Source organism: Mustela nivalis (assembly GCF_964662115.1).
Source record: "Mustela nivalis genome assembly, chromosome: 4".
Classification (NCBI taxonomy): domain Eukaryota; kingdom Metazoa; phylum Chordata; class Mammalia; order Carnivora; family Mustelidae; genus Mustela; species Mustela nivalis.
In genome coordinates this window covers 123,573,972-123,595,005 of record NC_139023.1, presented here as the reverse complement: position 1 = coordinate 123,595,005, position 21,034 = coordinate 123,573,972, and the positions used below count along the sequence as shown (strand labels likewise).

The 21,034-nt window shown below is 32.1% G+C and overlaps 1 protein-coding gene across 16 annotated transcripts in view; it reads right to left on the bottom strand.

The window, feature by feature from the left end:
• RBM46 (RNA binding motif protein 46) overlaps window positions 1-21,034 on the bottom strand; it is a 52,125-nt gene that overhangs the window by 11,121 nt on the left and 19,970 nt on the right. For all 16 annotated transcript variants that reach the window (XM_082727665.1, XM_082727677.1, XM_082727678.1 and 13 more), the window contains one exon: window positions 19,558-20,340. In XM_082727665.1, the coding sequence (XP_082583791.1) occupies window positions 19,558-20,340 (783 nt within the window). The remainder of the gene's footprint in view (window positions 1-19,557; window positions 20,341-21,034) is intronic.

The following is a 21,034-nucleotide window of genomic DNA, read 5'->3' as shown; positions in this document are numbered from 1 at the left end:
AGGAAAATAACTGCTGATCTTATATATAAGATCATATATATAAGATCTTATATATACATAAGATCTTATATATAAGATCAGCAGTTATTTTATTTATATATATGTATATGTATATATATGTACACACATATATATATATCCTTTCAAAATGTGGGTGATTCAAAAACATATTCAGGTAAACAAAACTGAAGTAAAGGAAATACAAATGAATGTTCTTTGGGCAGAATATAAAGGAACAACTATAGAGGAAACTTGGAGATATAAAATAGGAAATGAAGAATAAAGAAAAAGCTAAAAATGTAAATATAAATGAATACAAATATATATTTAGAAAGAACTATTATAATTAGGTATGTGGGGCTAAAATATACAAGTTTAAAACATTTGGAAATACCAGGGTGCCTCTGACTCTTGATCTCTGCTCAGGTCTCAGTCACAGGGTGATGAGTTCAAGCCTCTCATTGGGCTCTATGCTGGCTGTGGAGACTACTTATTAAAAAAAAAAAAAAAAAAGTAAAACATATGGTAATACCATGACACTGTAGAAATTGGAAGAAGAAGTAAGTTGAAGTGTATAAAGGTTCTTGCACTGTCTGGAATGTGATAAAAGCATTAATATTAGACTTTAATAGGTTAAGAATCCAAGTTGGAATCAACAGGGTAATTACTACAAGAACAGTAAAGACTCTACAGCTAATACAGCTGATAAAAGAGAAAAGAGCAAAGTAATTATCTATCTAAAGAAGGTAAGAAAAAGAGAATAGGGCAATAGAACAAAGAATAGAAAGCAAATGGCAAGATGAAAGATTCTAAGCAAATCAATAAGAAAATTAAATGCAAGTTAACCAAACACTCAAAGAACAGACTTTCAACAAAAACATCAACAAAAACAACAACAGAACCTAACTATATACTGCTCTCATCTTATGGCTAAGATACAGTAAAAGTAGAAATTACACAATGGAAAAATAAATAATATGCAAACTAACCAAAAGACAGCTTATAAGTAAGTTTAAGTTAACATCAGAAAAGTACAGTACAGCTTAAGGCAGGAAAGCATGATAGAGCTAGAATGACAGTATAATGATAAAAGGTACACTTAGCAGAGAAATATAACAAATTCTGGATTTCTATACACCTAATATATAACCTCAAAATATAAAATGCAAAACCTGAAAGAACCAAAGGAGGAATAAAAATAGACCTATAATCACAGTGGGTGGTTTTTATAACCCTCTCTCAATAAAAGAATGAGCAGACCAAAAAAAAAAAAAAAATCATGAAACATAAATTTAAATATGATTAACAAACTTGCCCTGACTTGTATGCCTCAAAAAGATATGCTGAAGTCCAACTACTCATGCCTCTGAATGCGACCTTATTCAGAAATAGAACCATTGCAAATATAATTAGTTAAGCTGAGGTCACAGCAGAGTATGATAGAGCCTTAATCTGATTGGTATCCTTCCAGGAGTAGAGAAAACAGAAGATTGCCTTGTGAAGACACAGACACACAGGGAGAAGACAATTATTACAATAGAGGCAGTGACTAGAATTATCCATCTATAACCCAACAACTCGAGGACTGCTGACTACAGAAATTAACACAATAAAAATAAATCAATACATAATAAAAATAAAAATAAAATACAACAAACTGTGTCACAGTTATCACCATACCTTAGGAGGGGAAATTTGTAGCCTGAATATGTATATATTACAGTAAAAAAAAAAAAAGGCTGAAAACTCTAAACTAGGATGGCTTCCTTGATGATATTTCACATATTCAAAAAATATATCATACCAATTATATACAAACTCTTCCACAGAACAAAGAGAAAAAACTTCCTGCTTTTAGGAAGAAAGACATGGGCCAATCTTACTAATAAACAGAGGTCTAAAAATCCAAAAGAAAATATCAAAAGTCTCTTCAATAAACAGTGCTGGGAAAATTGGACAGCTATGTATAGAAAAATGAAACTCAATCATTCTCCTACACTATACATAAAGATAAACTCAAAATGGATAAAAGACATCAATGTGAGGCAGGAATCCATCAGAATCCTAGAAGAGAATATAGGCAGTAACTAGAAAGCAACTTCTTTCAAGACATGTATCCAAAGGCAAAGGAAACAAAAGGGAAAATGAACTTTTGGGACTTCATCAAGATAAAAAACTTCTGCACAGCAAAGGAAACAGTCAACAAAACAAAGAGGCAACCCACAGAATGGGAGAAGATACTCACAAATGACACTACAGATAAAGGGCTGACATTCAAGACCTATAAAGAACTCCTCAAACTCAACATCCAAAATACAGATAATCATATCCAAAAATGGGCAGAAGACATGAACAGACACTTCTCCAAAGAAGATATACAAATGGCTAACAGACACAAGAAAAAATGGCTAAAAGACACAAGAAAAAGAAAAAATGGCTAAGAAAATCATTAGCCACCAGGGAAATTAAAATCAAACCCACATTGAGATACCAACCTAACACCAGTTAGAATGGCCAAAATTAACAAGACAGTAAACAACACTAGTTAGAGAGGATGTGGAGAAAGGGGAACCTCTTACACTGTTGGTAGGAATGCAAGTTGATGCAGCCACTTTGGAAAATAGTGTGGAGATTCCTTAAGAAATTAAAAATAGAGCTACCCTATGATCCTGCAATTGTACTACTATTTACTCCAAAGATATAGATGTAGTGAAAAGATGGGCCATATGTACCCCAATGTTCATAGCAGCAATGGCTACAATTGCCGAACTGTGGAAAAAGCCAAGATGCCCTTCAACAGACGAATGGATAAAGAAGATATGTTTCATATATACAATGGAATATTATGCTTTCATCAGAAAGGAGAATACCCAACTTTTGTATCAACATGGATGGGTCTGGAAGAGATTATGCTGAATGAAATAAGTCAAGCAGAAAGAGTCAATTATCATATGGTTTCACTTACTTGTGGAGCATAAGGAGTAACACAAAGAGCACTGGAAGATGGAGAGGAGAAGTAAGTTGGGGGAACTCAGGAGGGGGAGATGAACCATGAGAAACTGGACTCTGAGAAACAAACTGAGGGTTTTGGAGGGGAGGGAGGTGGGAGGATAGGTGAGCCTGATGGTAGGTATTAAGGAGGGCACATATTGCAAGGAACAATGGGTGTGGTCCATAAACAATGAATTTTGGAACATTGGAAAAATTAGATTAAATTTAAAAAAAAATAAGGAAAACCAAATTTAGCAATACACAAAAAAGATAATGCATGATGACCAAATTGTATCTATTACAGAAATACAGGACTGATGTCACACTGAAACACCAATGCAAATCACCACATTAAAAGAATAAAAAACAAAAATGATATAATTATCTAACTATATACAAAAAAGCATTTGATAAAATTCATCACCCAAGTCATTCTTGATAAAAACTCTTAGCAAACTAGGAATAGAAGAAAATGCCCTTACTGTGACAAAGTGCTTCTATAATAAAAGCTATGACAAACATCATACCTGAATGGAGAAATAGTGAAAGTTTAAAAGGATGCCTTCTATCATCATTTGTATTCAATGCCGGACAAGCGGTTCTAGCCAGTGCAACAAGGCAAGAGAAAAAAGAAAAGTGTAAGGATAGAAAAGAAGGAAAAAGCTCATTATTTGCAGCTGACATGACTGTGTAGGTAGAAAATTTAAAATAATGGAGGATCAAACCATTAGAATCAGATCATTTTATTCAAAACATAAAAAATAAATTGTACTTATATAAGCAATCAGAAATCAAAATTAAAAGGCACCTTTTACATTAGCACTGAGCAACATTAAATACCTACAAATAAATCTAATAAAAGATGTAGGAGAAATTTATATAGCAGACTACTGAATATTTGGAAAAATTAAAGAAAGCCTAAATAAATGGAAAGATCTATAATATACATGGATCAGAAGTTCCAATAGTATAAAATGTCATTCCTTTGCAAATCGATCTGCATATACAATTCAATTTTAATCAAAGTCCCAGTAGGACTTCTTTTTGGTATAAATTAACAATCTTATTGTATAATTCATATGGAAACATAAGGGCTGAGAAGAGCCAAGATAATCAAGAAAAAAAATGTAAAGATGTTCTCTATCAAATTAAGACTTTTCAAAGTTATATAATTAACAAAATGTGGTAAATTAAATTAGATCAATGAAATAATGAACCCAGAATAAGGCAGGTATGTGCACATAGGTATGCATGTGTGTACATACACATACATATTTGATCTATGCTGAAGGTGGCACTTCAGAGTCATGAGAAAAGAGTAGTCTTTTCAATAAATAGTTCTATGTAAATGATTATACATACTGAAGGTAAAATAAAATGAACATGTACTTCAAACCCTCACTAAAAGTAAAAGAAAAAAAATTCCCAATTTCTAGGAGAATTATTTCATGACTTTGAGGTAAGCAAAGATTTCTTAAGCAGGACACAACCAAGACTAACTTTAAAAAAACTGATAAATTAAACCATACCAAAATTAAGAACTTCTTTTCGAAGTGTACCTTGAATAAGAGTAGAAAGATAAGCCACACAGAAAAAGGTATTTGTAGAAAATATATATCCAACAAGGGGCTTGTATCTTAAGTAAAAAAAAAAAAAAAAAAAAGCAACCCACTACAATAAAGAGACAAGAAACTTAGAACAAGACATTTCATCAATCTTAATGCCCCATAATCCTTTTAAAAGATGTTTGATGTCATTAGTAAACAGTGATATAAAAGTTAAAATCTCAAGGAGACAGCAATATATACTAACCAGAATGTTCCAAATTTTCAAAGATTAATAATACCCATGTGTTGGCAGGAATTTGGAATAACCGAAACCCACATGTTGCTTATGAAGTGTAAATTTATATAAACATTTTGGAAAACTGGCATTATTTACTCAAGTTTTAAAAATATGACCCACTTTTACTCCCATGTATTCAACGGGAATGCATGCAAGAATCTTCACAGCATCATTATTCGAACAGCACAAACTGAAAGCACCTCAAATTTCTATCAACAACAGAAACAGCAAATAAATTCTAACATTCTGATGGAATATTACTATCAATGAGAGTGAATGAACCGTACTGCCACATGCAACAACATGGAACAATCTTTATTCATAAACATAATGTTAAAAGAAGCCAGACAAAAGTATATAAAATGCTGTATAAAAACCAAAAACACAGAAGTCAGAAGGATGGTTTAGGAAGAGAGAAGATAATATGTGCGTTGGGGTACAAACAAAGGAACTTTCTGAGGTGTTCATATTTTGTTTTCACTGGTAGCTAAACAGATATTGTCCTCTGTAGTAATTCACAAAGCTTATAGTTATGATTTGTGGAGTTTTCTGTCTGTATGTAATGTAATAACTTACTAAGTTAAAAAAAAGGGAATTACAACAGCTACTGTAGTGATATCCATATATGAGAAACCCATCACTATGATTAAAAAATAAAACTATATTCATAATACAGTTAGCAAAATAAAGTAAAAATGATTCAGAGCAATTCAGAAACTATAATGGTGATTTTCAGTAAAGAATCTAATTGAAACTACTATTAAATACGGAACCAGTTGTCCCTCCATAAGGCCTTCACACACTGCCTGGAGTTTTACAATTAATTATTTGTTAATCTTTAGTAAAGTTAAAGAGGGAAAATGCTGGGATTTAAATTATCAGTCTAAGACAATTATATTTCTGTTAATGTACAGAAGAGATGATGATAATGCTCAAAGGAAAAGTAAAAACCATCAGCAGAATCTCAAGTAAATGTCAAAACAAGGTTACTACTGGTGCTTTGTCATTTGTTAGTTTTGTCATTCGTTATTCCTTTTAAAAAGTATTGACTTAATAAATTTATTCAGTGAAACTATTTCAAAAGAATTTTTGTTTTTAGTTTCAGGTATACAACATAATGATTATTCAGTAAGGGATTATTCAATAATCCAGACACGAGGGAAAAGAAAAGGCATGTCAAAAAGTCAAGAATAATAATAGGATACATCAAATTTCAAAGATCAGAAACAGGATCTCGTTTTCTATAAAGCTGAAATCATTAGATACGTTATTTTTAGTCTTCTGTTATGCTGAAGTAAAAGCCAAAAAAAGATAAACTAGGTAAAATTCCTACTAATTAAGGTATTTATTTTCATTATATCCACTAAGACCTATCATTGTAGATATGAACTGTTCTATAAACATGTGATGAAATGTTTTAAAAATCACTTAAAACTAACTGTACAAGCATACTGTGTATTTTTGAAGATTTCACTGGTTTTCAGTTTGAAGAAGAATTCCATACAAACTTTTAAATAATTAGTATAAAAAATGAAGAACTGTGTTTCAGACTTTCAGGTTTGGCATACTGCTCTTTCTTCTTTTCAAAACAGAAAATAACTGAATGCACAGGATTCTAGTATATTCCAAAAGAAAATTCTGTATGAGCAACCTGAATTTTCAGGGTTTTTCCTGTCTTTAGAAAACTAAACTGAAAGAACTCCATCTTCTTATTCTATACCTGTTTAGAAGAATGAAGAAATGTAAGCCAGTATATTAAGTTTAGAAAGAACATACAGCAAATAAGCTATTGCCAATTATTTTACATTTGTGATGTCTTAACAAATGTTATAGATGGCACTATATGTAACTATGGCTTATGGTATGAACTTAAGAAGCTATAATGGTCAATAAATATTAAAAAATTAAATAACATTAAATTATTTTTAAATAAAATTACAAAATATTTGGTCAATAAATGGTCAACAAAATTATAAAATTGTACATATGATCCAATATATTCTATACTACTACAACCAAAATCTCCTATTCTTCCACTATCCAAATTTCATTTATATATATATACACACATTATATAATTTATAATCTTTAACATAAAATAATCCATGACCCAAGTCTATATTTTAAGGATTTCACTATTTTTAAATACTCATTTCATCAGCATTTTAATAACTATACACTAATCATTTCTACTTTATTGAAATAAAATTATATAACGTCCTGTTAACCACCATTCATAATGTAATTGTTCTGTATCTGTGCCAACTCCATATCTCAGATATTTCTTTTTCAATCCTTTTCCAGTTCCTGCTCAAAGTACAGTCTTTATCTTTCATAAGAATCTTTAGCTTTAATCTTAGAGTGTGAAGATAATTTTCAATTATTTGAAAAGCACTACAGGCTAAGTATTAAAGGAGGAGACAATACTAGATTATAGAAATGCAGTAAATAACAACAATTTTTTTAAAAGTATGAAGTCCCTAGGCTTTACAATCCTGAGGGATCAAAAATTTTACAATAAAAAATAAAGAGTAATATAAAAATTACTAAACTGTTGAGTAATATAAAGAACAAGTCATCCTCAGCAGTTATTATGTCTAAGAAAAGTTTGATATAAGAGGTTAAGTAAATGACAGCAAGTAGAAGAATATTCCAAGCAGAGGGAACACCACTTGGAAAAGCCTGGAAGTGCCCATGAGCATGACAATTTCAGATGATCAAAACTAAGAGTTATTTGACTATGGTTAGGTAAGATAGGGAAAACCAGGAGAGCATTCTGAACAAGAGAATGTGGAGTTCAGAGAACTTTATCATACCACAATAGCAAGCCAGTATTGGTTCCTGAACAAGAAAATAACAATGAAAAAACAGATATTATATAATCAGACTGAAAAATCATATGGCTGAATTATGTGTTTGAGATGTTTTGAATATAATCAGAGAGCAAAATGAATGTACCAAACAAGGGACCATGAAATAAACAAACTCTACCTGTTTGAGATTCTGTCTAGCATCTGATAGAGGAAAAGAAAACATCATCTGCCACCTTGAAACATACAGTACTGGTTGTCAATGTCCATCTTAAATTTTAAAATCCCAAATTTACCTTGTAAACAAAATATGTTCACCTATCTCTGTAATTTAGAATCAAATGATTCATTTAGGTCTGAGATAGATGTCCTAAGTCCACACTACACTGAAGTGGTCTGATACATGAGCTTGTAGGACTGGTAAAGATAAAACTATCTCTGAAAAGGATGTAAAAGCATGGAACAAAGACCCATCTCCTTCCATTTTAATTTTTAGAAGAATAACTGGCCAATAATATCCCGCAAGTTCACAGTCTGTTATCAAATATTTAACAGTAGACTCAGGTCAGTTATCATTTCAATCATGTGACGTTACAAAGAACAGCAGCTAAGAGCATACAGTCTCTTAGCTAACTGGGGGATCCTGGGCAAACTATTTAATTTCCTAGAGCCTCAGTTTCTTCGTTTGTTACAAAAAAAAAGCCCGTATAGGCATTAAAGTAATATTTACCTAAGGAAGTTTCAGAATAATGTATTATATGTCGAGGCATTTAACATAGTACCTATATAAATATCGAAAGTATCTTAACTATTACTAATATTTATAATTATAAATGACTGGAAACTGTTGTCTTAGATTTGTTTTCTGAATGTTATTTTTCAATATTTGTATGACACACTTAAATACACAAATGGCATTACTGTGTGCTTTTTAACATTTTAACACATTTATTACAAACAATTACCCTATGGGATAAATACCGTTAATATTCCCATTTTTATAGACGAGGAAACTAAAGAACAAAGAGGTAAAAATAACTTTTCCAAATAAGTGATGAAGCTGGGATTTGAATTCAGGAAATCTGGCTCCAAATGCCATGCTCTTTTAGTCTATGGAGCCTAAATTTATACTAAATATAAAGTGCTGAATTTCATTTTGCAGAAATTCTTTCCAAGTGCAATGTACAACCCTAACACTCTCACCTCAGGTTAGGTCAGGTCATCCAGTTATGTATCCTCATATACCCTGCAGCTCTTCAGTGTTTATCAGAACTGTAACTTAGCACCTTCTTCATAGAAGGTAAACCCTATGAAGGCAACAACTGGGTCTGATTCACTACAGATTCTCAGAACTTTATAGACAAAGTACAGTGTTCAGTAAGTATTTATTGAATCAACGCATGTATTAACAAGGATTAACAGTCAACCAGCTGTCCATTAATAAACCAAAAAGGAGAACAGAAAGCCTAAAAGAGTGAAGAGTAATAAACAAAAAGGTTGTTCATATGAGAATAAGAATGCCAAAGCCAAACCTGCTTACACTGAAGTTTTGAAAAGCACATTTTTCAGAGGGATTCAAAACAAGGCTCTTAAGTGATGTTAAGGAAAATAATTCAGAGTTCTAATAGTCTAGTAAAGAATCTTTCCTTTCCCCATACGTTTGTTTAATAAAGAGATTTAAAACAAAGATTTTTTTTTCTTTTTTAACTGGGTGAAACAGAGCTTTTAGTACTTTAAACACTTACTTGGTTCTGGGTTATATTAAATCATAATCTGCCCCCCTGAAACTTTCCTCTATTAGACTTAATTCTAACCCCTGAACTTCATATTACAGTCTTTTTACCATGTGCCAGCTCTTCCAACACTTGAAGACAGCAATCATATTTCCTCTGTAAATACAGAATATATAAACTAAAAAGCCCCAATTCTTCAATTGTTCACTGTCCTACTTTGCATTAGATTTTCCAAGTCCTCCCTGGTTGTCAAGGATTAATTAAACCACAGGTCCCAAAAGAAAACAAAACATTTCACATACAGTCTGAGCAGAATAAAAATATTTGGTTTGGAAACAACACAACTTTCCTATATCCCTGAATTACATGAATTTGAGAATCTCTAGAATACAATTGACTCATTCTAATTTTGATAAAATAATTCAAGCTCAACGCTTGGCTGGTTGGGAAACTTTCATTCTTTGCCAGCTTATTTACCTAACTGTAAAAGTATGTTATATAAAAAGAATATATAAAATATAAATGTACAGTTACATTATTTATAGAAGTCTCTCTCGCATCCTTTCCAGTTTCTCTTTCTGACCCTTAAAGTAATCATGATCCTAATTTTTGAGTGTTATTCATTCCTTTGCATTTCTCAATGATTTTGCCACATATTCATATAACCCTCAACAATAAATTGTTCGGTTTTGCTTGGCTTTATTTTCCTACTCATAATTCCCCATTGCTTCAATTCTTTCAATTTAAAATTTGAATCCTGGGGTGCCTGGGTGGTTCAGTCAGATTAGCGTCTGACTCTTGATTTCGCCTCAGGTCAAGATATCAGATTCTCAGATTCTCAGGATCTCAGGATCTCAGGGTCATGGAATCAAGCCCCAGGTCAGACTCCCTGCTCAGCAGAGAGTCCACTTGAGATGCTCTCCTCTCTATCTTCCCTCCGCCCAGCTCGTGTGTGGTCTCTCTTCAACAAGAAAGTCTTTAATCCACTTCACAGTTTTCATAGATAATTAATTAAGGATCAAAGTGAACAACCCCATCCATTACCAGAAAAAAAAAGAGAAAAAAATAGAGGGAAGATGAATATTCTACTTAAGTCCATGCACTCCACCAATATGAGATAATGCCATCCTCCCCACTAGAAAACTGAGCAGAGGAGAAGTTTCCAAATTTTCCTAAGTTGGGTTTTATAACAGGGCTTTAAAAAGTGTGTAAATTTCCTGAATTGATGAACCATACATGTAAACAAATCCTGGGATAAACAAATATAATTAAATAAATAAGCCAATTATACATGGATTATTTAGTTTTGGTTTATTCATATCTCATATCTAAGTATAAATATTTGGGAGTTGACTACAGAATTTTTCTTGTCATAGAAAAATTCCCAATACAGCACATCAAACTGAAGGAAATGAAAATAGAAATTACCTGAAAATTCATTTATTAAGGCAATGGAATCATTCCCTTAGTTACCAATTCAAATGAAAGAGTGCCTAACATCACCAATCTACTTTCTGAAGCCTTAGAGGACTGATGAAAAAGTTTGTCTCTCTCCCCAAGTCATATACACTAATGTAGCAACTCCTTGTTTGCATATGAACTACAATAAATAAGAATAAATAAATAAATAAATAAAAATAAAGTACAGAAGTTTTTAAAAACCAAGAGAAGTGAAGTTTTTAATAAACACTGGTACCTAAATCAAAGTAGATGACTGCAAAAAGAACAGAAAAATCACACATATCCTAGATGCACTGTAATAAAAGAAGTTAAAGAATCTTAAGTCTACTGCTAAGTAAACCATAGGGGAAAAAATTTAAGAAATGAAAAAGGAAAAACAATTACGAGTATTTCATCATGTGTGTAAATCCCCCTCAGAAGCTAGGAGAGTGCTTTCATGGGACAAATAATCCTATTTTTGCTTAGTATCTCCTTTTCCCCTCTACTTCTTAAGAGAAAAGGAATAGCTTTCCAATGCTCTAGTATCATCACTATTTCCATACTTGATAAAACTAAATTTCAGACTGAGGAATCCCTAAGGGATTCTTGATCACTTAAGGAAACTTAATTTGTGAAATCTCAAGGAAACATGAAGACATAATACACACAGGTAAGTATCATTTAAATTGATAAACATGTCCTTGCTTGGATTTTTTTTTTTACTTTTGGTAAAAATTATTAAATTTATAGTACAGAATATAACTTTAAACATTTTTTCCAAAGATTCATAATGGCTCATTTGGAATCTTATACATTCTGTGCCCAAAATAATCTTTAATCTTCATAGATTCACAAACACTGATTTGGTCATTCTTGAACCAAAAATTAACACGGCAGTGGTAGGGGGAAAAAAAAGCCTTATACATATATGGCACATAAGCTGCAAACTGATTTGTTTATCCCATAACCTGACCAATAAACAAGCAGACTGGAACATGTATTGCTGAAACAAAGGCAACAAGAAAAAATATTAATGGGCTTGCCCTGCAGTCTTACAAAAATCCACATACAACTATTTTTTAAAAAATAGTTGAAAAAATAAAGTATTTCTAGTAATAATATCCTTTTTAGAAAACATAATGAAAGAAAATCAAAAGGTACAAGAGAAAAGTGAAGGTCAACATAGTGTATAAGGAAGCTGGAATTGTATATCCTAGTTTACATTTTTTTTATCTATTTAAGTTTCTCAAATGTAAATCCCTTGAGTTCATCTGCTTATAAAAAACAAGCTATGTTGTTTAAACACAAAATAAAGAGACATTTCTGAGTACACTCACCAAATTATCAGGCAATACAATTACAACAGATTGTTTTCTAATGACTGCATTTCTATATACCTTTTAACCTAAAGTTACAGATACAATTATAGCAGAATTATCAGTGTGGTATACAGATAATATTTACTGAATCAAAACAATGCACGAAGGTATATAAACAAATCACTTTCTTAAAATTTGAACTACATTATGTATATAAAAACCCACAAACAGGTCATTTTTGTAGTCCAAATGTCATTTACTATGAGATAAATAATGGCTCACACATAACTAGCGTATCTTTAGGCAAATACTACAAATTTAAGGAACAAAGAACTCTGAGCACTTATTAATATTCTCATGATTTAAAACTTCTATTTAGAATCCCCAGAAGTAAGAGCATCATTTTTGGAGGTAGTGCCTATCATGTCTTACATAGAGTATGTATGACTCTAGAACAGAGAATCAATTGCTCTAGAGTAGATGATATATCTGAAATTAACTAATAAAAGTAGATACTTTATTTAATCTAACCAAAAGACCTGGAAACAACTGGCACTGAATAATTTTAAAGTAGTTAAAAGCACAGATGATTACTTGAATAAAATCATCATAGTAAAACCATTTTTTAAAAACATTCTGTCTCCATTCACTAGTCCTATCACTAGATTATATTGCCAAAGTATAAGTAACTATTGTCTACCATTCAATAGGAAACAGAAATAAGGGCATAGCAGGCAGAAGACTAACGCAGCTTTTCACACTGATTTTGCTGAGTCTACCTCCCCCCAAAAATAAGCCAGAAAGAAGAGAAATCTCAATATAACACTGAAATTCCTTTCAAAGCCATGCCAAAAAATATATTTAGGGGACATCATATGGCAAAATTATAAACTGCTGCTGACATCTAAGAATGGAATATACATGCAAAATTTATTGTGGCATTTGATACAAGGGAGGAAAATTTACAAACCATTATTTTTTAAATATTAAATGACAAAATCAGATATTAAATTTAAAAATAAAGCAGTAGCTACTGTTAAAATGTATATTAGAGCAAGTATTTCAGGAAGGTATTACCAAAGAAACAAAAGAAAAAGTGATCAAACATGATTAAATAAATATATAAAACAAATAAAATCACAGATCACATTAGTCAGTTAATAACATAACTATGGAAATGCTGGTCACATGATATGTTTTAATACACATCATTATTTTCCTAGATTCTCTGTTACAAAAGAAGGCAAATTTCCAAACTTTTAAGTAATTAGGTTGTTTCATAAAATCTCAGTTTTGATTATATTTAACTGAAAAAATTCAGGGATAGAAATAACCAAAAAGAAATTACTTGTCATAATGCAAATAAAATAGGTGACTCGTTACTTTTTTTTTTTAAACCCATTTTTCTGCTGTGAAGGAGAGAGATGAAAGCTTTCAATTATATAAAGAAAGGGATATTAAACTGATAGTTAATTCCTAGAAAAGCAGCCCTTGGTTTTAAACTATTTAAATTCAAATATATATATATATATTTGTGTGTGTGTGTGTGTGTGTGTGTGTGTGTGTGTGTATAAAAATTCAAGTTATTATTTCTGGTCCTTCATAGGATTTTTTACTATATTTTAAACAAAACCATAAATTGGGGGAAAAAAGGAATCCTTAAAGCTCATCAAGTAAAAACCCTGACATTTTAGAGGTGAAGGCACTGAGGTACACAAAGAGTGAATGATTCATTTGCCATGAAAGGTCTCGGTTTGTTGGTGACTGAGGCTATAGGTTCTTAAATTTTTACTCAATACTTTGTGTTAAATAAGCTGCTTCTCTTACATTATTAACTCCATGATAATTATGGTTCATTAATATAAAAGTATTAATAAGATAAGAATTATGAGTAATACCAGATGATGATATTGCAGGAGAAAATAGTATGTTTCAAGAGGAACAAAAATACATTTTCATGAGCACTGGGCCCTCTAGAGGGTCAAAGACACATAGTTGAGTTAATGGAATTTTCATCTCACCATTTGGTCATACAAAAACAAATTAATGTACAAATGTTGATGTTATCCCTCCTTTTTAACTAGATGAATTTTAAAGGAAATTTAGATTATTTTTCTTTAAGATTATCAATTTGAAATAGTATCATCAAAGTTAGGACTGTAATTAAAACTGGAAAAAATAACTTTCTAAAGGCATTCTTTTTCTTTTATTTATAATAAATTTCATTTAAATATGATACAAACATTACATATATTGAGCTTGTCTCCCAAAATTATTTCCTAAATTAAAAAAGTTTCTCTGTTTCAAAGCAATTTGTTAGCAAATTTTTTAAATTAAATTTTTATTTTTGCATTTCTGCCCATCAATCTGGAAATAATGATAGCTCATAAGAAAAAAAGCACCAATTATTTTTCAGACTAAAACTTCTCTTTCATTGTACTGTATCTTCTATTTTATAACTTTCAACCAAATTATAAGTGGTAGCAAAAATCAAAACCTAATTTTAATGACATTAAAGGTTTAGCAAAGATAACAGCTATCATGCTTGGAATATATATCTAAATATTTTACCACTCTATGACCATAAAATATTAAAAATTCTAAAGAGTATGTCATTACAAAGTCAAATATGAGAAATAATATGCAAGTCAGGCACAAAATGAATACTGAAAATAGAAAATATAGGAGATATTAAAAAGATGACCGTAAGATGACACATAAAATAGTCCACACAACTTAGGATGGATTCATCCAGAAAAAAATTACTTGCTCAAAAGAAAAGCAACTTAAATCAACACAGTCATACTAATAAAAAAATTAAAAAAAAAAACCTTGCAAAGTTTTATAAAAATCAAGACTGATGAAATTTCAATTAACTAACGTCCACAACTTTTCAATTTCTAATCCTTAAAATCTGACTGAAATCACCAAAGCAAATACCAGATACAACTGTTTGCCATTAGCCACCCCGAACCATACTGTTTTTCTAGCAGGTATTTGCTCATGTTGTGCCCCTCTACCCATAAACTCTCTCAAGATTTACAACTCAAATCAGGTGGGCACACCCTTCCTTTGTACTCTCAAAACTTCTGCAGTTCCTCTCTGCCTTCTTTTTTTTTTTTTTTTTTTTTTTTAAAGATTTATTTATTTGACAGAGAGAAATCACAAGTAGACAGAGAGGCAGCCAGAGAGAGAGAGAGAGGGAAGCAAGCTCCCTGCTGAGCAGAGAGCTCGATGCGGGACCCGATCCCAGGACCCTGAGATCATGACCTGAGCCGAAGGCAGCGGCTTAATCCACTGAGCCACCCAGGCGCCCCTCCTCTCTGCCTTCTTTAGTAGATCACGACTCTCTAAGACCAAAAACAAAGTTTTATTTATATTTAACTCCTGACTGCTACAAAAGTACACTTAGTACATGAGAAGCATTCAAGAAAAGTTGTTCGTTAATAAACTTCATTAGTCACAGCCAAAAGATGATGAAATTACATCAATGGCACAAGCTGATTTGTGACAGAGGTTCTTTATTGCTGTTTGAAAGTAAAAACTTGCCACTTGTGTCAGTATTATACAAACATAGAAATAAGAAAAAAAATGCCTTGCCTTCAATTGGTTACTAATAAATTATATAACAAGGTGAACTGCCATGACACACTTGAGGCTACTCCCTCCTTCCAGTAAGTATTCTCCAGGACTTTCTTCAAAACTGTAACTTTCCAGGACCTCCCTTTATTTCCTTGATTTTTCTTATCCTATTCCTAACATGTTTAAGAATCCTCCAGGGGAAAGCAGTGGCAAATATGGAAGGCCAATGTTCAAAATAGAGGCAAAGACTATCACACTCATAGTCTGGATCCATTATTAAACAGATACAAAATTATTAACTAGAAAATGCTTATTTTAAAAGATACGATACTCAGGGCGCCTGGGTGGCTCAGTGGGTTAAACCCTCTGCCTTAAGCTCAGGTCATGATCCCAGGGTCCTGGGTCCTGAGCCCCACAACAGTTCTCTGCTCAGCAGGGTACCTGCCTCCTCCTCTCTCTCTTTGCCTGCCTCTCTGTCTATTTGTGATCTCTACCTGTCAAATAAATAAATAAAATCTTAAAAAAAGAGATATGATACTCAATGACCCATGATATCTCCATATCAAATACTTAGCATAGAAAACTATTTCTGAGCCCACAGGTATGTAGTCTATGTATTAAATCCACTGAGTATCTCACATATTACAGGTTCCTAAATATAAACAGGTGACAATTTCTCATCCCATTGGTTGCGTAATCAGTTTCCAGTGAGGTTAGGGAGATCATTCTCTGACATTATGAAGAGGAAGATAGTCTCCAACTTCAAAGTTTAAAAAAAAAAAGAGGGTTCAATTTTGGCATTAAATCCCAGCTTTTAGCTTCTTCTATTGGGGGTATTTTGCTTAAAATAGAATTCACTTTAAATGGGACCAAATAACCCCAATTTTTCTTAATTGACTTTAAAGAACTACCCACCAAGAACTTTTAGGGTTCCACTAAAAGCATTAAATGGTCACTAGAAGTAAACTCTCAGACCTCTAGTACTACTCATTTAGGTACCTATTATCCCTTTAAGAAAACTATTTTCCTCATAACACCAATGATAATCATTTAACTAAAGTCTAATTTTTTGTTTTATTTTTCAAACCTGAAAAATGGGCATGATAGCACCAAAACAATGTGGGTATTAAAAGTACATTCTTAAAGGACTCTGAAATAAAAAAGGTAAATGACTATATCACATATAATAATCAAACACCATCAAGGTAAGACTAGGTAATAATGCTCAGAATAACATCAAACTGAAAGGGTTAACAGAAGGGTATGAAAACAAACTTAAAAAAAGAAAAAAAAATTACCACACCCAAAGAAAACATTTTAAAATAGAAGTCAAATTCATCTGTACCATCTGGAGAGGTACATTCAAATTCTTTAAGAAAACAGAGCCAAAAGATGATTTAATATTTAATGAACTCTATTTGGGAGACTCTAGGAACCAATAACAACCTCTCAAGGACTCAGAAAAATCCAATGCTTGAAACATGTATATATTTAGTAGGATAGGAAGAACATACCACCTTTTACCCTCTAAGAACACACTACTACCAACTGATCTCAACCCTTAAACACCCAATAAAAACTTGCAAACTTTAGATCTGTACCTAAAAAGGCATCAACTCTTTAAAGCCCAATATTAACAGAGTCCAATATTAACAGAAGTAAAAAGCAAACCAGAATACTGCCACAACAACATTCAGTCTATATATATACCTTAATCTCCCATTTAGCAACATGTAACCTCCTGGCTGTCTATAATTCCTGCCCTACTTTAATAACCTCCAAAGGTCAGGCACTTGTTTTCTGATCAAAGATTTCTAGACCCCTGATTTCGGTTTCTTACACTTCCCTAAATTCTATCCCTTCTTCTCAGCTGCCTCAACCTTCACTCACATATCTGGTCAACTGCAATAAGGATTTTTACGTCACTTTGTAGATAAGGCCTCAAAAGCCTTGTGTGGTGCATCCAAACAAGTCCTAGTGTTTAATTAAAATTTTTGGCTTATATTTAGATCTTGGGTCTTCTCTCTGATGGTAATTAGAAACTGAGAAAATATATAAAATAGAAATTGTCGATTTTTTAATTTTAAGTAGCTTTTATAGAAGGCTGATAAAATCTGAAATAGAGGACTAAAGCAAACTGTGTCCTCTAAGTATTTCATTTATTGAAGCTAACTTTATCCATAAAAAAACAAATCAAGTTGGGAAAACTATACCTGAACAGGGATTCTCTTTAGGAACTATAAGGTCAATATAACTAACTATGGTCCTAGAACTCAAGTCAAAACCATCTCAATAATGGAGTTAAAAGCTGATGAAAAACCTCTGGTTTAATTAGCATCTGATCTTTATGGAATAAGTAGATGGGCAAATCATGTCGAACTGGAAAATCTACTATGAACTAAGACTATTTTAAGAATCTTGGAAATTTAAGCTAAGTTAAATTTGTAAGGAAATGAGTAGGGATAGAAGTATGTTTTAGCATTACCATGTTAGATCAGATATAAGTATTCTGAGAAAATCTTGCTCAGCAACTAATTACCTATATTCCACTCCAAAAAAATAATTTGATCCATTTTTTCTAAGAACCCGAATTTGAATTATTTGCTGTCCATGTAATTTTAATCTTTAAATTAAATTGTCCTTATTAAAAAAAATGGAAGGCTTCTATTTTGTGCATTAATGAAAATCATACTTAAGAATTTATTAATTTAAATGACTATAAAATCCCCTAATGTTTCCAATAATTGAAGACATGACCAAAAAGTTTCTTTTGAAAGAAACCCTACCTTCAGCCCTGAAATTCTGATGATCAGATTCTCCTAAAAACATGCATACTATGGTGGTTAAGCATGAATAAGCACTATATAAAATTCATCTATATAAAATTCCCTCCCCCCTTCGCAATGGTTTTCCTTTTAGACTGCCTTCTCTTTAATAAACTTGAGCATCAATTTTAAACTGAAATAAGCTTCACTAGTATGGTTCTGCAACCATATAACAAATCAATTTTAAGTTAAGAGTTTGACAATTATAATCAAGAAACAATTATAATCCCTCTTGGGGACTCATTACTGTTATCTTCAAGAAACCACTATTCTTCTAATAAATATTATTTGAGGCACAAAATAATCACACAATCTATAACTCTGTCAAAAAACTGAGAAAAAGTGGTGTTGGGGGGGAGGGTGCTAACAATAAAAAAAACAGAAGAAAATACCAGAGTGATATTGCATCTCTTCCTTCACAGTGCAAAATGTTTTGTTACCAAAGCCTTTTTAACTATCCCTTAAAGGTATTAAGTAAACTTAATCTTTTAAAAGCATGAAATTAAGAAGAGAATGGTCATAAACACCTCTTGGTGATGCTTTTCGTCTTTCATGAGTAATAATGACAAATTTCCAGATTGGTGAGCATAAGGTTGTGTCTACACATAATCCATCTGAAATACCTCTGATTTTACCAACTCTCTGCTACTGCCCCCCAAAATGATTACTATGTAGACTTCACCAAAGATGTAGGGACACTCTTACAAGCTGGTTTAAGTAACATCCTGTAAATTATCAAATGAAGATTAGTCATTACAAAAACAATAAATTAATGAAATAAGATCATGATCTCTGTAAATCAAAACCAAATTTTCCCCTAAGTAATGTTTAAAAAGCTAAAAGCTAAATATAGGAAGATTATACAAGAGAAAAGTCTCAACATAATTTACCATGAATTCATAAAACTGAGGTAAAACCTATATTAAATACTATCAATTCAAAATAATTTTTAATAATAGTATTTCCTAGTTTCATATTCTACAATAATTATGTAAAGTATTTTTAAACTTACCCAAATGAAGTAATGTAAACTGGGCTGCCAGTTCCTTTGCATCTTCTAATGTAGTACAGAGTTTGTCTGGCATAAAGTAACTCTGGGATCCATTTGCAATAGCAGGAATAACAATTTTATATACCAAGAGTACCTTCCCATCTTGACTTGTTGTTGAATATAAATAATATTCTGGTGGTGCCCAATTATTTTTGTTGCAGTAATAATCCAAATGCATTACTGCAGAATTGAAATGATTGGATTTTAAAGAATACATACTAATTGGAGTAAGCTTTGTTCCAGGAAAAAATGGATAAGTGCATCTTTCAATTTCAGGGGGGCTTGGGCTATGTTGACCATTGAGACGAGCTGGAAGAGTTGGTGGTTTGCCTAGAGTTTTTGGGTGGCTTTCTTCCTTGTTAGCAAACACAATCAGATTTTCAGAATTAGGGCTAATCTGACCATTAAGATGCTGTCTCCAAGTGTTTTCTTTATTTACTGGTTTTGCCAGTGTTACCTCAATACTTGCTCCATCAATGCATTTTCCATTCATAACTGACATAGCGGCCACTGCATCTTCTCGGTTGAAAAAGTGAACAAAAGCATAATCTCTAAGTTTCTTTACTCGTTCAACTGCACCAGGTTTGAATTTGTTGAATTCTGCTTTAATAGTTTCCTCTGTAGTTGAGATCATTAAATTTCTTACATAGAGAACTTTAACTCTCTGCATGGTTTCCTCATCAACCTCCTTCTCTGGGTCAGCCCAATCTACCTGTATGGTATGGCCCCATAGTTGGAATGTACCTGTAAAAAAATAAATTAACCTGAAAACAATTAAAACAACTAAAAGTCAAAAACTATTAAATAAAACTTTCTCAAAAGAAGCAGGAACTCCAATATCAGTATATTTGGTTAAATATAGTTTCTCACATGATACCTTCCATGAAAGTTTTTACTAAGGCAAACCCAGCCAGAACTTACAGTGGAATTCAAGAGTCAACAGTACAAATACATTTCAAAAATAGACATTTATTGGGGCACCTGGGTGGCTCAGTCAGTTAAGCATCTGCCTTTGGCTCAGGTCATGATTCCAGGGTTCTGGGATGGAGCCCTATATTGGTGGGAAGCCTGTTTCTCTTTCTCCCTCTGCCCTTCCCAATCCCTCTCCCCCTGCACATGCTGTCTTTGTCTCTGAAATGGGTTAGATCTTAAAAAAATTTGTAAAAGACCTTTAAGAATTAGGTACCGTCCTTTGGATTTTTACCAAACAACAATTAACACCACAATAAAAGTGTATATGTGTATATATTCAGTAAATTCATATATTATTACAGATAATGACTGATTTTATAGGGACAACTTCTTTTGTCTTTTTAGAACCATTTATTTTACTTCCTTACTCAAAAAAATCTCTTTATCTCTTTAAAGGCATTACAGATTATCAAAATATCAATCCATAAGGTGCTGTCATTTTTCTATATTTACAATTAGGTTAATA